The sequence below is a fragment of the Carcharhinus amblyrhynchos genome, chromosome 25 (genome assembly GCF_965287045.1).
Source record: "Carcharhinus amblyrhynchos chromosome 25, sCarAmb.v2.hapA, whole genome shotgun sequence".
Classification (NCBI taxonomy): Eukaryota; Metazoa; Chordata; class Chondrichthyes; order Carcharhiniformes; family Carcharhinidae; genus Carcharhinus; species Carcharhinus amblyrhynchos.
Window position 1 is genome coordinate 13,190,307 of NC_137348.1, and position 15,667 is coordinate 13,205,973.

The 15,667-nt window shown below is 38.7% G+C and overlaps 1 protein-coding gene across 3 annotated transcripts in view; it reads right to left on the bottom strand.

Moving 5' to 3' along the window:
- The window catches only part of setx (senataxin), an 85,105-nt gene that overhangs the window by 29,373 nt on the left and 40,065 nt on the right, over window positions 1-15,667 (bottom strand). For all 3 annotated transcript variants that reach the window (XM_080212470.1, XM_080212469.1, XM_080212471.1), the window contains 6 exons: window positions 14,387-14,496; window positions 12,787-13,006; window positions 9,821-9,940; window positions 8,309-8,474; window positions 6,366-6,462; window positions 969-5,555 (listed from right to left, as the gene is read on the bottom strand). In XM_080212470.1, coding sequence (XP_080068596.1) covers window positions 969-5,555; window positions 6,366-6,462; window positions 8,309-8,474; window positions 9,821-9,940; window positions 12,787-13,006; window positions 14,387-14,496 — 5,300 coding nt within the window. The remainder of the gene's footprint in view (window positions 1-968; window positions 5,556-6,365; window positions 6,463-8,308; window positions 8,475-9,820; window positions 9,941-12,786; window positions 13,007-14,386; window positions 14,497-15,667) is intronic.

Sequence of the window (15,667 nt, forward strand, 5' to 3'; positions counted from 1 at the left end):
GGATTCAGAAAGAATGTTCTCAATGATGAGGGAGTCCAGAACTAGGGGTTATAGTTTGAAGATAAAACTGTAAAACCTTTCAGAACTGAACTGAGGAGAAATTTCTTCACCCAGAAGGTGGTGAACGTGTGGAATTCATTACCACAAAGTAGGTGAGGCCAAAACAGTATCAGATTTCAAGAATAAATTAGATATAGCTCTTGGGGATCAAGGGATATGGGGAGGAAGGAGGGATCACGATAGTGAATTCACTGATCTGCCATGATCAAAATGGGGCGGAGTAGCCTCAAAGGGCCAAAGAGCCTATTCCTATTTCTAGTTTCTGTGACTCCAATCATTTGGACTCCAATCTCTCTGACCCTAGTTAGCACATAATCAGCAACAGCTCTCCAGTGTCACAGGTTCCACACCCAAGAACCTACATATTTGCATCCAGTGATTTCATTTGTTGACATTGAGCAAACTTCCACAGTTTTACTGGCAAAACTCAACACATATACACGCACAAGACTGAGTTCACATTTTATGAATATTGCTGCATAATGTGTATTCCAAAGACAGTTTCCATTCTAATCATGTACTTAAGAAAAAACTGACAGAAAATGCCAATTGCAAGATCTTTAACATATTTTTAACATAGAGCAATTCTGTCAATTGTCTATGCTGGTTATTCACCAAAGTAATCCAAAACTATTCCCACAACATGCTCTTTCTCCAAAAATCCATCTTCATCTTTTCCTTTCCTGATTATATTATCCACTTAATCAAATTGTGGGAACAAAATCTCTCCATTGCAAAAATAAACAGATTCAAATGCAACTGCTGAATTCAGACTTTTCTGCCATGAAGTCCATCTGAGTGTTTCTCAAAATTCTCTTACCAGATATAGTTCAAACATTTCATACTGGTCTCAACAATCAATAACATTTCTATCATGTTTCATTGCCTGTACAGTACATCATGCTCACCTGTTCAAATAGGTTTAGCATCAATAAAGGGCAAAATGTCTGGAAATACTCTTCATATGATTGAAACCTTTCAGGCACCTCTCGTGGTGGAAATTCACAGAGGGAATCTGGTGCCCCAAATTGATCGAATGAGTCAAACATCTGATTGGTCCACTTGAGGACAGTATTGATGAGGTAAGATTGGTCACGGTGTTGATTTTCTGTCAGACCCAAATTGAGATTAGGTGAAGCCTGTCTGGATTTCCCAGGTGGTGGAGGTGCAAAGGTGGATGTCAATGCTGTATCTGGGGATGGAAAACGCGACTGCATTCGAAAATTCACAGCTTTGTTTAGTGTTTGAAGAACATTATTAGAGGCTGCAGCTTTTGCAACAGGGGTTGGTCTTGATGCTACTGGCACAGCAAATGTCGCTGATGAAGATTTTTGAACTTGAACTTTAGAAGCTGCTCCTCCACAACGTTTGGGGACAGTCTCCAAGTCTATAGCGAGTTGGGCATTGCGCGAAGTTGTGCTCGAAGCAAAAAGTTTGGTAGTTGCAGGTCTTACGCTTTTTGGGATAGACTGAGGCAATCCTGGTTTGATAAAATTATCAGCTTTGGGTTTGGATACAGTATGCTTCTTACAAAATTTCTCTGAGGATACAATTACATCTGTGCACCCTATGTGTTGGCATCTTGCCTCATTTGGACTTGAAGGTTTTTTTCTGGAATCTTCCTCTTCTGTGGTGTCACTATCTATATCCATATCTATGGGATCCCTCTGTGTCAACATTATGAATGTGTCATCTTCCACGTTTTCATCTGTACTAATATCCATTTCCAAAGGATCACGTTGTGTTAAATTTAAATCGTCAGCTGCATTGATACTTGACAGTTTTTCCTTAGTCGAAGTCACATTCATTGCGCTATGTTCTCTTTCTAATGAAGTAGATGTAACGTAACTATTACCTTTGTCCACTGAAGTAGACTGGTGCTTCTGACTCTTTTGGACACCAGTAGAAAGAGAATCCCAACTTTTTTCAGTCGACAGAGCTCTTTTTAGTGAAGCACTTCCATCAAGTGTGGATGTACTTTTCCTCTTCTTCCCTTTACTGCACTGTTGAAGCTTACACTGTCTTAGGTATTGAAGATCCTGAGAAATCAGCAGTCGTGGATTTGAACGTATTGTTAATTTCTGCGGCATGATAAGCTTCGCCTTCTTACAGTGTGAGTGCTCAACAGTCCCCATTGTTTGACCATAATTACGCAGTTTGTTCAATTTGTCAAGGCTACCCTGAGATAGGTCGAACGCTTTACGAGCTTTCTTCTTAAGGCCAAGTTTTTCAACAGTTGAAGTAGGTTCAGGACGTTTACGCACCTTCTTTGGAGATGAGCTGCAATGGGACTTCACTGAATTTAAAGTTGAAGGAAATACCTTTTGCACATCCCTGGCAGAGGACTCGGAAATATTAGACATTGATGTCCGAGAGCCTTTTCTCTCTAAATTTTTATTTGGCTTATTTTTTGTCATAGTTTTCTGGTCTGGGCAACTGGCAATGGATTGCTTATTTAGGTTGTATCTGTTTAAATCATTTTTAGAAGTGGCTTGAGATAAATGTTTTTCTCTTTTTCTACCTTTTGATAAATCAAGTTTATTCCTTTCTCCACCTTTATCAGTCTTATTCTTCATTGATATTACATTTTCTGTATGGGAGTCTGTTAATTTCTTTGTAGGTGCGCACTTCAGCTTACTTTGATCAGACCTCATTAGGGATCTGAGGCAATTCAGATCGATCAGTTTTTTGCTATGGATTTTTTTTTCATTTGTATGGCTCGAAGTATCAGAAATTAACCCAGAATGTGAAACAGTGCTGCGGCCAACAGAAGTATTTGCATCTGTAGAGCTGGACCGAGAAGAAACCCGTTTCACTCCAAGTTTTTCAGTGTGTGGATGACTCACTGCTGCTTCTTGCCTCTTCTTCAAATGTGCTTCTGCCTCCTCGACCACCTTTTCAATTAATTCATCCGACACATAATCTGTATCATAGCCCCATTCATTAAGCATACTGTTAACTTCCAATTCATCACTGTCAGATGGCACATGGAACTCATCAACAGGTCCCATCTTTTCTTTGTCAACTGCTTGCTTGTGCTGTGGCTGAGCATCTTCCCAAACAGAATATACCTGTTCTTCACTTTCAAATTCAAAGAACTGTGAATCATCTTCCTCAAAGGCTGAGGAAGATTTGTTGTTCACAGGCATTTCTGGCTGGCAAGACTTATTTTGCTCAATTGCATCAGAGGCACCCTGTATTGAAGTAGCATTGTCTGTTTTATCAGCATCAGATGTGTGAACTACCAACACATTGGAAGTTTCTTTTGGAGGTTTTGAATCAGAGATAGTGACAACTTCCGCATTCTTGTCAATGGTGGGCTCTTCCAAAAGTGAGTCAGATTCACATTTTTCTTTACTGTGAATGGAACCACACAACTGTACCTGACAGGCAACTTTTACTTTTCTAGCAATCTTGTTTAGAGATTGGATTGTGTGAAGTTCTTGGGGGAAATCATTGAATGAATGAGCATTTAAAATAGAAGCAGGTAGGGGGGGTATAGCAAGGTCTTTATCTGTCCGTGAGTCATTCTCCTCCGAACTTAGAGAAACCCTTTCCTTCAGTTTCTTTCTTAATTCACTGAATGGCACATCATCATCACTATCACTGTTGTTCAAATTATGATGCGAAGTGTTCGATAGACTAAGAGATTGGGGTGCATTGCCAGACTTCGCTGTATCCACTGATGGTAATGGAGAAAGTAACAAATGGTCAGAACTTTGTGCCTTTTCTATTTTGTCAGAAAATGGAGACAATGTGGGAAGGTGGGAAGAAAGCAAATGTTTTGTACTGTTGTCATGCATCTGTTTTCCACTGAAATTTAGGTTCTGACTAGCATTGCTATTGCTCTTATTATCAAACTGCCTGTCAACTCCTGTGTTAGGTAACTCCTCAAATATCTTTTCTTTATTAGGAGAACTACTACTTTCCTTCAGCTTCTTTCCCTTAAGGTTAATTGTTTGCAGCTTTACTTTCAGATTGAACAGTTTGCTTGGATCAATCTTAAACTTACTTGACCCAGCACTGACTGATTCTATGTTTTGAGGTAAATCACAGTCAGTTGCCACAGGATCACAGGTTGAAGGGACCCGAGATTGAACATGCTGATCTTTTTCAGCAGAGACCTTTTCAGGCTTTGCTGTGCTCTTGTTCACAGATTCCTGAAATTCCAATAACATAGAGCGTTTCCATTTTTCTTTATGTGAAACACTGCGAGTGACTTCAAGAGGCTCGGGTGGCAAATTATCTTTGTGCAAACAACTTGCAGTAAGATCCACAATGGAACTGGATTCATGTATGGGTGCACCAGTGTGTTCCAGAGTATGCATCTGTCTGCTCTGTGGATCATCCACATTGACATGTTCCAAAGAATGGCAAGGAGAGGGAGGAGGGGAAATTTCTAATACTGCAGGTGTTAGTTCCTGTTCATTACCTGTATCAATAACATTTTCATCATCATTACTGATCTTATTGACGAAGGTATTGTCATCATACAAGGTAAACTCAGCCTTAAATGGGAGGAGTGGTTCTACAAATGATTCTTTAGGTGCATCTTCCAGGGCCTTGCATTCAGCCATTGTTTCTTGATTCGGAATACCTTGCTGAATAGCTGACCTTTTGCTGTCTAGTTGTAACTTTGAAGGAGATGGTGGACCCAGGCCACTGTTATAACATCCTGGCATCTTTCCCCACTCCCCTGGCTCTTCTCTTTCAGATTTAATTGAAGGATACTTCAATTCACTTCCTCTTCCAAGTGTGCTGCTTAGCTGTTTTACTTCAGAGGTTTTATCTTTTGCACTTTTAACTAACTGTGTTAAACAGGACTGCAAATCCTGCTGTTCACTGGGACTTAGCTGCCAACCAAGGATAAAGGTGCTTCGCAATTGTCGATTCAGTTTATCAAGGAACTGTTGGAATATGTTTCTTTGCTGAGAATGACACCCCGTTTTCAGAAAACTACGAATTAACTGAACACAGGCTTGCTGGACTGAGCTAGTGATAGAGGAACATGCCACAGAGGACACAGTAGCAATTGTGGTGGACGTGACCTTGGCGTTACTTGTCGCTGATGCCATCTTCTCACTGTTTTGGTTGAAGACTCTGGCAGGAAGAGTGGCACATTTCACCAATGCTTCCACCCACTTCTGTGAACTGTACCACAGTAAATGGAGATGGTTTTTATTTCTGTGGAGTTCTATGATGGACACCAAGATAAGGATGAAAAACTCAGATGCTTTATCACAGAAGTCTACTTTCCGATTCAATATATCCTTTATCTCCGAATAGATATGGTGAACAACTTCCCCAATGTAGGCTATGCCAAGATCCTTTAGGTCCATGACCGAATCAACAAATGGAATGAACCACAGAAATGTACTGTTGTGTACACGCATGTCTTGTCCAATGTCACACTGAAGCACATTTACAAGAGTTTGCATTTCATCATACATGTTTGGGTAGTAGTCTGGGCAAATTGCATTTCTCCAGCCAGCTTCCTATGAAGAGCAAAAAAATTAAGTAAATTTCCATTTAAATGTATTAAAATTACGACAAATTTATAATAGTCACTCTGAAAAATATGAAAAAAAGAGGCAGCAGACCCTTTGAGTCTGTTCTGCTATTCAATATAATGGCAGCTGATCTTATACCATAATTTCACCTTCCTCCACTGTTCCTATATCCCTTAGTTCCCTCAACATGCAAAAACTAATCGCTTTCTGACTTTGAACATATCCAATGACGGAGGATCCTTATCCCCTGGGGTGGGGTGAGAGGTTCCAAAGATCTGCAATTCTTTACATGACAATATTTGGACCTTAAAATGCATAGCCTTCGGAAAAAGCCCCAGTCTAACCAGCCTCCCCACATAGCTGAAACCCTCCAGCCCAGGCAACATCTTGCTGAACCTTTTCTGCACCCTCTCAGGTGCAATTGCATCCTCCCTATAGTGTGGCAGCCAGAACAGTGCATACTACTCCAGCCATGGCCCGACAAGCATTTTATACAGCTCCATCTTAACTTCCTGCTCTTACATTCTATGCCTCAGCTAATAAAGGCAAGTATCCTATATGATCCAGAGGTACCAGGCCTCTGATTAAGCCAGTAGCATTGGGAGTTCAGGCATCTTTTTTATTTAGATAGTGATCTTGGAAGTAACCAATTAGAAGATTGCCCCAAGAAAAAGAACTCCTCCAGTCTGGCTCCCAGCATCCAATTTCCAATTCCTGTTTGGACCCAGCAGTAAGATCACAGGGCAAATGTTGCCTGATGTATATGGGCTAATATTTCACAAGGGAGTTTAGTACCTTGCTTTGTTTTTTCGAGTTGTAGTCATAGACAATCTGGCTGCATGAAACCATGTTGTCGTCATCATCCAGATCACACTTTATCTTTGTGTTATTTCTAAAAACCAAATATCAGTACAATTAGTTATTAAGGTTAAAGCAGATAAGATTTAAACTATATTTGGGTGAAATGTTGGAAGTTGTTTACATTTACATTTTAAAAACATGACTTCAGAACAGCATCTTCTAAAATATGAGTTCTTGAAAAATGCTGCAGTGAACTACCACCCAATTATTAACACATTTTTCAAGAAACCTTTCAGCCATAAAAAGGAAACTTGCATCCTGTCAACCTAAACCGCATTTAAACAAATACTATTATTTGTCACTTGGATGCTCACTGCCGAAAAGTTGTACTTTTGTCATCCATTTATTCAGAAGGCTTCGACCAGACCACATTTATTGTCCACTCATAGTTGCAGTGAGAAACTGATGTTGGACCACCTTCCTGAACCATTGCTGTCTTCATGGTGGTGATGTTCACATGATTATGATAGCGAGTTTCAGGATTTTTGCCCCTGTGGTAATGAAGGTATTATAGTACACACCCAAATCAGAACAACATAGAGAGGAACCTATAGGTGTTGCCATGATGTTGCATTTTTCATCTTGGCAATGTTAGAGATCATGCAACAGCTGAGTGCTGTCAAGCATGGCACAGTATTGCAAGACATCCTTTAGGTGCAGCACCTTGGCCTGAGAATGGAGAGCAGCAACAGGGACGAGTGGCAGGGTGCCAATTAAGCGAGCATTGTCTTGAATGGTGCTCAGCTTCAGTGGCGCCAATCAAATTAATTGTTAACTACACCCTCACCTTACATCTAACCTCATATTGTCTATAACCATTTCCCAATCATTGGGTCTATAGGGAGACATGAATAAAGACAAGAAAACAACACCTAGATCCTTGCAGTCCATCCTGATTGGTCAGTGCACCAACAACTAGTCCCTCAATCACACGATCTCTTAGGAAGGGCAAAAAAAAACAAGTCCCACCTAAAATTTTATCTCTCTCCAACTTCTCATTCAGGCCGAACTCAAAAGATGTGGAAGCATGGGTGTCTCATTTGACCAAATGCTGTTTCGAATGCTGCATCCTATCCTTCAAGGCCGTCTATTTCCATCTCTGCAATGACTCCTCCAACTCACCTCCAAACTTAACTCCTCTCACTGGCCTCTCGGTTTCACCTTGCACATTGCCAATTATCCAAACCCTGCTGCATGCAATCTATCCAGTACAAGATGCTGTTCCCTTAACACCACATCCTCTTCAACCTCCCAAGAGTCTCATCACCTAACATTTGCAATTAAAGTATTCCCACAATTTCCTCTATTCACCTACCACTGCAATGGTAGTGCACACCTTTGTTCTTCACACTCCAGTGTTCTTTTTCCCCAGTTTCAACAGCAAAACCATTAGTTACTTTTGGCTCCACATTATGGAGTCTTTTCCCAAAACCTTTCACAGCTTGCCACTCAATCAGAAGCCTCTTGAAAATCTACATCTTTGAGCATGCTTTGGTCAGGCTCCTGAACTTATCTACTGATGCTTGGCATTCACTTGCGCCTTTGTGACGCACCTTTGAACATTGTAAAATATTGGAGGCACAGTATAAACACAAACAGTTATTGTTAAGATTTTTGACTTCTGAAATAATTTGTACCTCCCATCTTTCATACATTGTGTGATAACGATATTATTCTCAATTATACCTGCGCCACATTATGTTGAATATACTATACAAACTGAGCAAATACTATTAAAAATCCATTTCACATTCACTTTGACCAAATTCTCACTGTAGTAAATCAAAGTGACAGCCCAATTATCACCACAGGAAACAACACTAAATATTTTTACTTCCTCTTTCTTTTCAAATCTCCTTTTCCATCAACTTACCAACCTTGTATTACGAATTTTTTCAATCTCGTTGTTGTAACTCTGGCTTCTAATAATGGTCTGGAATGCCTCTGTGGGGTCAATGAGTTGGCCCCAGACTTTTGACCCAAGTCGATCAAGGATCACCATGAAGCACTGCAGGGCTGGCCAGAATGGGTCAGAAGCATCATCTACAATAACAACCATCACAGAGAAATTACTTTAAAATTCTAACATTCCAACTTTTAATGGTTTAAAAGCTAATTACTCATGATTCCAAAATTCACAAAAAAGCGCTTTAACAGAAAACAATTCCAATCAATTCAGTGTCAATTTATACAGGCTTCAGAAAACTATCAAACTAATAAAGTTTTAACAGCACAAGTGGCTAATTTTGCAATAGAAGCAGGGTGGGAATTTGCTCCGTCCTGTTACACCCAAGATATATTAGTCTAGATTTATTGACTGCAAGATTGATTGCTTTATCAGATTTTCTGCAAAACTAATAAGAAAATCTAGACCAATATTCCGAATTAATTTTGTAGATAGGTTGAAAATCCTCAGCGATTTTGGTCAAGATATTGGACAGCCTGTGAAGTAATTAAAGATCTAGGACATGCTTGGCCACAAAAAAACTGCATTAATGTCTGACATCAAAGTTTAACCAAGTCAGGTTAATTTAGGGTATTCATTTCCTGAGAAGAAAGGTACTGAAGATCTTTGTGCACTAGAGTTTAAAATGAACTGACTAAAAAAAGGAGGTAAGACTTGACAAGTTTTTCTGGGTATGAAGAGAAAAAAGTACCAAAAAGCTAAAAATATGCAAAGCTCTTACTTAAAAAGCAGCAATTCTGACATGTCTAGATTTTTAATAAAAGCACCAAACTAACTAGAAACATTGCCTTGAAGCATTTTTTTTTCTTCAACTGACAAAAGAGTTGCTAGTAACTCAAAATGCTCATAACGACACTAGTTTCATCCTAAACTTTAGGAATATGTTAATGTTATAAATTAAATAAGCTTTTCTTGAAAAACAGTACAGTTTATACCATATTTTCTAGTTACTTTTATTTTTGCTAATCCAGTACGGCATTTGACTAAATTACCTTGTATAAGTGATATTAGTTTCAATTTTATACACATGCAGATAACCCACGGGCACCACTTTATGTTGAAAATACTTTATAAATTATATTAAGCTTATTTAATATTTTGACCAAAACTTCAGTGTACTGCTACAGGAAACAGTATTAAATGTCTACTTCCTCTTTCCTTCAAAGTAGGCATTGTGGTTCAGCGTTTTTTTCCACTTGAAACAAAATTACTCCCATTGCACCTCATGACGTTACAAATGTGCACTGCGAAGTCTGGTCAGATCATTTAGGGAGTAGATAGTTAAGATGAGATTTATTTGCCTACAATGCCCCAAACTAAAATATGGGTTAACCCTTTTAAAATAATCATGTCAATGCCATCAGACTTGCACAATCATCGGACTTTATAACAATATCACAACTACAGGAATATTCAGGCATACCAGGTTTACTTTTCATCATGGTGTTCAGAATTGACTTCATGAAGTCGTTTTGTTTATCTTGAGCAAGCAGCAGTGAGTCCATAGCTTGTTCATCCAATACCATCAACAGCATACAGATACCTATGCAAGCAAAGATTTATAAAGCACAAACAGTTCATGTCAATGAGTTTCTCAATAGCAACATTTTAATTAATTAACTTCAAACCCTGTTCTATTCATTTTAAGAAGAAACCAAATACAACTTATTTTATTTGTAAAAGATTACACTCTCATTAAATTCAACACAAACACAATGCTGTGCTTTGGCAGGCTCATTCAGAATATGGTTACTCAGATCAATAGAGAGATTGGATTTCCCATAAAAGGATGGACTGGAGCTTTGCCAGAACAGGGAGATTATTTTGATCAGAGGATCTAAGGGACAGTCACTTTTCAATTAAGAGCATGCTTGAAATCCAAATGGAAATAGTGAGGTAGCAATCTTGACGACTCTCCTGGAAATACACTTGCAATAGGACTTAATATGCTTGTAGTGATACAGGTGAGTAAAAAATAACTTTATAGAACTGCAAAGCAAATCAGGTAATTTGTTACCTGCAGGAACAATATACAAAAGCAACAGGACTGCAGGTCAAAATTGGAATAGTTTGTACGAATATGGAGACTCCCCATTTTAGGGAGGAAAAGCAATGGGAAGCTGCAGCACAGATTCATTAGGATGTTACCAGCAATGATGAGCACAAAGTGATTCAAGAATTTACAGCATTCTTGACTTTAAACCAAGGTCAAAGAGGCTGCATAATAGAGGTCACAAAAGATCATGAAAGGTTATGATAAAGGTAAATAGAAAAGATCATTTAACTTGGTTGACAAGACTGTTAGGATCTCCCTAGAGATTGAATAAATTCAATCTTTAGTAAATAGTTGAAAGGATGAAATGACAAGATTTCACATTTTAAGGCTTTTACAGTAATAGATCAACACCACCATTGATGAAACAATATTTTTATAAGCAAATTGCACTTTAATCTACAGAATGTAACTTTTCCTTTTACTTTTAACACACCTGAAAAAACCCACCTCAAGTGGGTTTTTTACACTGTTCCTAAGTAGTTACTTGACTTTCTTGAACACAATCCAAAGTGATTACTCCTAAGCATTTACTTGTATTTCTTTCCTTTTACCACCTGGTAACATTTAACCCAGAACAGACTCTCAAAGGGAAAATTTTCCTGGAGATTTTATCTCTAGCAAGGTGAGTCTTCCTCATAAACCTGGTTCCTCCAAGTAAGCATTAGTTCCCACCCACTTTCGTGCATGGTGAACCATAGAGACCTGTTGCCTCACTCCTTACTACCTACTTGCTCTCTTTCTCCCCAATCCTGACAGACTGAATTATCTAAGAGCTTCAGGAAATGTCTTTACAAAAAGCTACAACGCAATCTCAATCATTTCCCCAAAGACCACCCCACTCTGAAAACCCATGGCAATGTGAATCAGATGAGCCTCATAAGGTAGAAATGCTGATTATTCTTTAAACCCCAAGCTTATTCCATCCTGGAAATAAAGGGACAATTAAATATAACTGTTTACAACCTAATATTCTCACCACCTTCCTGGAACTTGGGAGAGAAGCAGTCGAACCACTATAAACACAAATGTGGCTGCCATTATCTCTAAGCATGAGCACCTTGCACCGGTGAAGGGTAATCTAGGCTTGTGAGTGGGTTGCAAGAGTGGTTCTCCTTAATCTCAGCATGCTGCAAAATTGAAATCAGGCATGTTCACTAAGTACGATCCTAGAATAAGGCTGAATATGTTTAATGTACATCAAATATCTCAAAAGTTACAGAAAATACTTAATCATTCATATATTTATACCTGCCATCAACTTCAAGTGGTAAAAACAAAAGAAATATTACACACAGCTCTCCCAGTCAATGTTGTCTGCAATCAGCATACTTCACATGCCCTTGCTTTACGTGCACATTAGTTACTTTGCAGATGAAAACCAGCAAAATATGGCAATTCCACGCACAGGCAACAATCAAGAAAATGTCTCGTGGATCGCACTCAGTACCCTGATGGGCCACATGTGGTCCCCAAGGCACAGGTTACCCACCACTGCCTTGCATCTTCATTTCAGCAAAAGATCCCAGCCTCCCCTTAATCTTTAACAGCCACATAACCCAGCCTGTCATCAGACAACTGCAGAACAAGTCACATGATCCCATTCATCTCCCCTAAACTAAAGGCAGTCCCAAAACATAATCCTATAAACCTACAATCATTACTATAAACCTATGTATCATTACTATGGCACAAATTTAAGATAAGAATCATAGGTGATTAAAATTTTATTTTTAAATTTAAGAAGGGAACAGGGAGATGGTGATGTAGTGGTAAAATCACTGGACAAGTTATCCAGAGGCCCAGGTTAAGACTCCAGGGAGAGGTGTTCAAATCCCACCATGGCAGCTGTGGAATTATGTTAAGTTAATAAAGTTTTTAAAGTTGAAGTTTTAAAGTTTATTTGTGTCGCAAATACGCTTACATTAATACTGCAATACTGTGAAAATCCCCGAATAATTAATAAATCTGGAATTCAAAGCTAGTCTCAGTAATAGTGACTACGACAACCACCATTGAGTAAAACCTACGTGATTCACTAATTCCCTTTAGGAAAGGAAATCAGTCTGGCTAGCAGATGACTCCAGACCCACACCCGTGTGGTTGAATCTTAATTGTCCTCTGCAAGGGCCGAACAAGCCACTCAGTTCAGAGGCAATGAAGGAAGGGCAGTATTGAGGAGAAAACAACCATTATGGATGAAATTTGTCTGAGCTTCATTCTTATTGCGATATCTGATTGACCAACAGTTGCCTCTTTCACCAATAGTCTGTCACAGTTACATAGATATAGGCACAGATCTACAGCAGAACTTTTATGATCATCATTACACTCACCAATCCAGTAGTTCTTGTGGTTGGTAACATCATAAAGATGGGGTGGCAAAAGAATAAATTTTCCTTCTTCTAACCCATAACTGTTATAGAAGTCTGTATTTTCAAAAAGGTCCAGTTCAATGACCTTCAGTAGGCAGCTTATTACCTCCTGTAAGTCATAAAAATCATCTCGTTCCACCTTTCCAAGAGATCTGGCAGCAAGGATTGCCCATCTTCGGATCTAAAAACAAACAGAAGTATTAATAAATCTGTGTGCCACTAGAATTTCTTTAAATAGGCAAATAGTTTTCATTTTTCTCCCATCAGTCACATATTAGTTGTTACCAAGCATAGATGGCATGCTCCTTAGAATACCAAATTTGCTTCAAACCAAAAACACTAGAAAGCATACCTGCTCCAGTTCTATAAGCAAAGCCCCCAGAACATCAAACAGCATCAAAGTAACCATGTAGTCAAAGTGAAATGTGCAGATTTTTAAAAATTCACTCATGGGATATGAGCTTCACTGGTTGGCCAACATTTAATGCCTATCCCTAGTTGCCCAAGGGCAGCTGAGAGTCAACCACATTGCTTTGGCTCCGCAATCATACATAGGCCAGGTAAGGTAATGATGGCAGATTACCTTGCTTAAAGGGCATTAATGAACCACATGGGTTTTTCTGACAATTGACAATGATTTCTTAATCCCAGATTTAGTGTTATGGTGACTAATAAATTTACTCTCAATGAGAACCAAGCCAATGGTGCACACAAAACAATTTAAATGTGTCAATTGCAACCTTCTTACAAAATTTTTTAAAAATTAAAACTTATGAATTACATGGAGGAATTACAAGGCTGTAAGAAAGGGACTTGATAGTTTACTTCTGATTAAGCAAATGGATCTAAATCCCGTGGTTATGTTTAACCTGTCACCCACTCATGGACATAAGAGACAAGAGTAGGCTTTTCAGCCCCTTGAGTCTACTCTGCCATTCCAAAAGGTCATGGCTAATCTGGTTGTGCCCTTAATTCCATGTTCCTGCTGCCTCTGATAACCCATGAGTCACTTGTTAATCAATCCCTTCCATCTTATTTAGTGTATACAGAAATTTAAGTCAATTTTCAAAGCCGTTTTATTCGTTTATCTGGTGGAAGCCAAGCAACACTGAACAAATTTTTGCGATTGATCAGAAATAGGTCATAGAGATATCTACCTTTATTTGAGAATGCCTGTGCTTTCAAGAGAATAGAGTTTATACGTGTAAACTTTTAGGTACATGTAAACTTTTAGGTAAATCATAGGTTTAATTTTGGAATTTATATACAATTGCTACACCCTCTGGTCTGTGGCTCAAGTAACAAATTGTAGTTTTAAAAATATTGCCAAATTATTGCGAATTGTCTAACTACGGGGTGGCACAGTGGTTAGCACAGCTGCCTTGTAGTGACAGGGACTTAGGTTCAATTCCGGCCTTGGGTGAGGGTGTGAACCTGTGATGCATTTCCTGTTTTTACTACTTCAGTTTTTCTTCTAAGCAAACGAAAGAGGCTTCCAAAGAAAACCAAATACTATTGATCATTCACAAGGTTAACTATTCCATAGTCAAATAAGACTCACCGTTTCACTTGGGTGTACCAGAAGTAGATAGATACCAGGATATTTTTCAAATATCTGAAAGGAGAAATTCACCTGCTCCATTTTACTAAGGGCCTCAACACATAGCTCACCTGAAACACAAGGTGCAATTATTTTTGTACTGTCCTCACAGTGTTATTGGGAAGTAGATTTTCAACGTTCCAGGAGTCACTGAAATCAGAGACCCCACGTAATTTGTTAGAAAAACTCAATCACCGCATCAAGTCATAAATGATCCAAGCTCCAAGAATTTTAACAAATTTTTTTCACAACTTCCATCATCTCAGTGTTCCCAATTATATCCCAACAGCTTTTGCATGACTTCATTCAGATGGAGAGATGGTTACAGACACAGCCCAGTGGCATAAAAGCAAAATTTGTGAAATAGGAAGATTATCCATCCATGTCATTTAATCTCACTCTCCAGTTAACAAACGGAAAAACTTTCCACATTTTCAAGGTACGTGTACCTTTAACATAGCAATATGCTTGGAGGTATTGGTAATGCCAGGTGAGAAGGGGTGAATTGGCTCTCTTCCATTCAACCTCCTTGGTTGGTCACAACAACGGTTTAATTGCTTTTTCATAAGGGCACGCTTTTTCTAAATCAAAATGTATTTAACTATTTAAGTTGCGAACAATTATAAAGGGATAATAATCACACACTGCAGGCTGAACCTCAATCACACAGGGAAGCTATGTGCAAATGACAGGTTTTGATTAAAGTAAACCCAGATAAGGGTCAAGGACCATCTAATTGAATGACGTGTAGCTGCAATTCATGTCTGCCCATTAGAGCAAGGAACGAGAGAAAGGGAGGTTGAGTTCCATTGGTCAGAGATAAAGCCATCATTTCTTGACAATATAACATCCACAAGTTTTAATTGGACATTATACTCTTATGTATGCTTAATGTAACCTTAACTATAATTGGATAGAGATAACTCCTAAACATCTATGGGTATATGCTAATTGTAATTGAAGCTGTGACTTTAATTGCCTATGCATTTCTTAATTTTTCACTCTGAACGATTTCATTCAGAGTCCCATGGCAATAGTTTTCTTTAATAAATTATCTTGAACCAAGCTGTTACTTTGGCGAACAATAGTTTTAAATACAACAAGAAAACATCATAACAGCCCCTAACTAATAAGGAGCCAATAAAACAAAGTTTCCTTGAATCAATGGAACAGAAAATATATTAACCACACACGCAGCTGTCAGAAGTTGTGCATCCTTTGATTGTAGATTTTACATGCTGC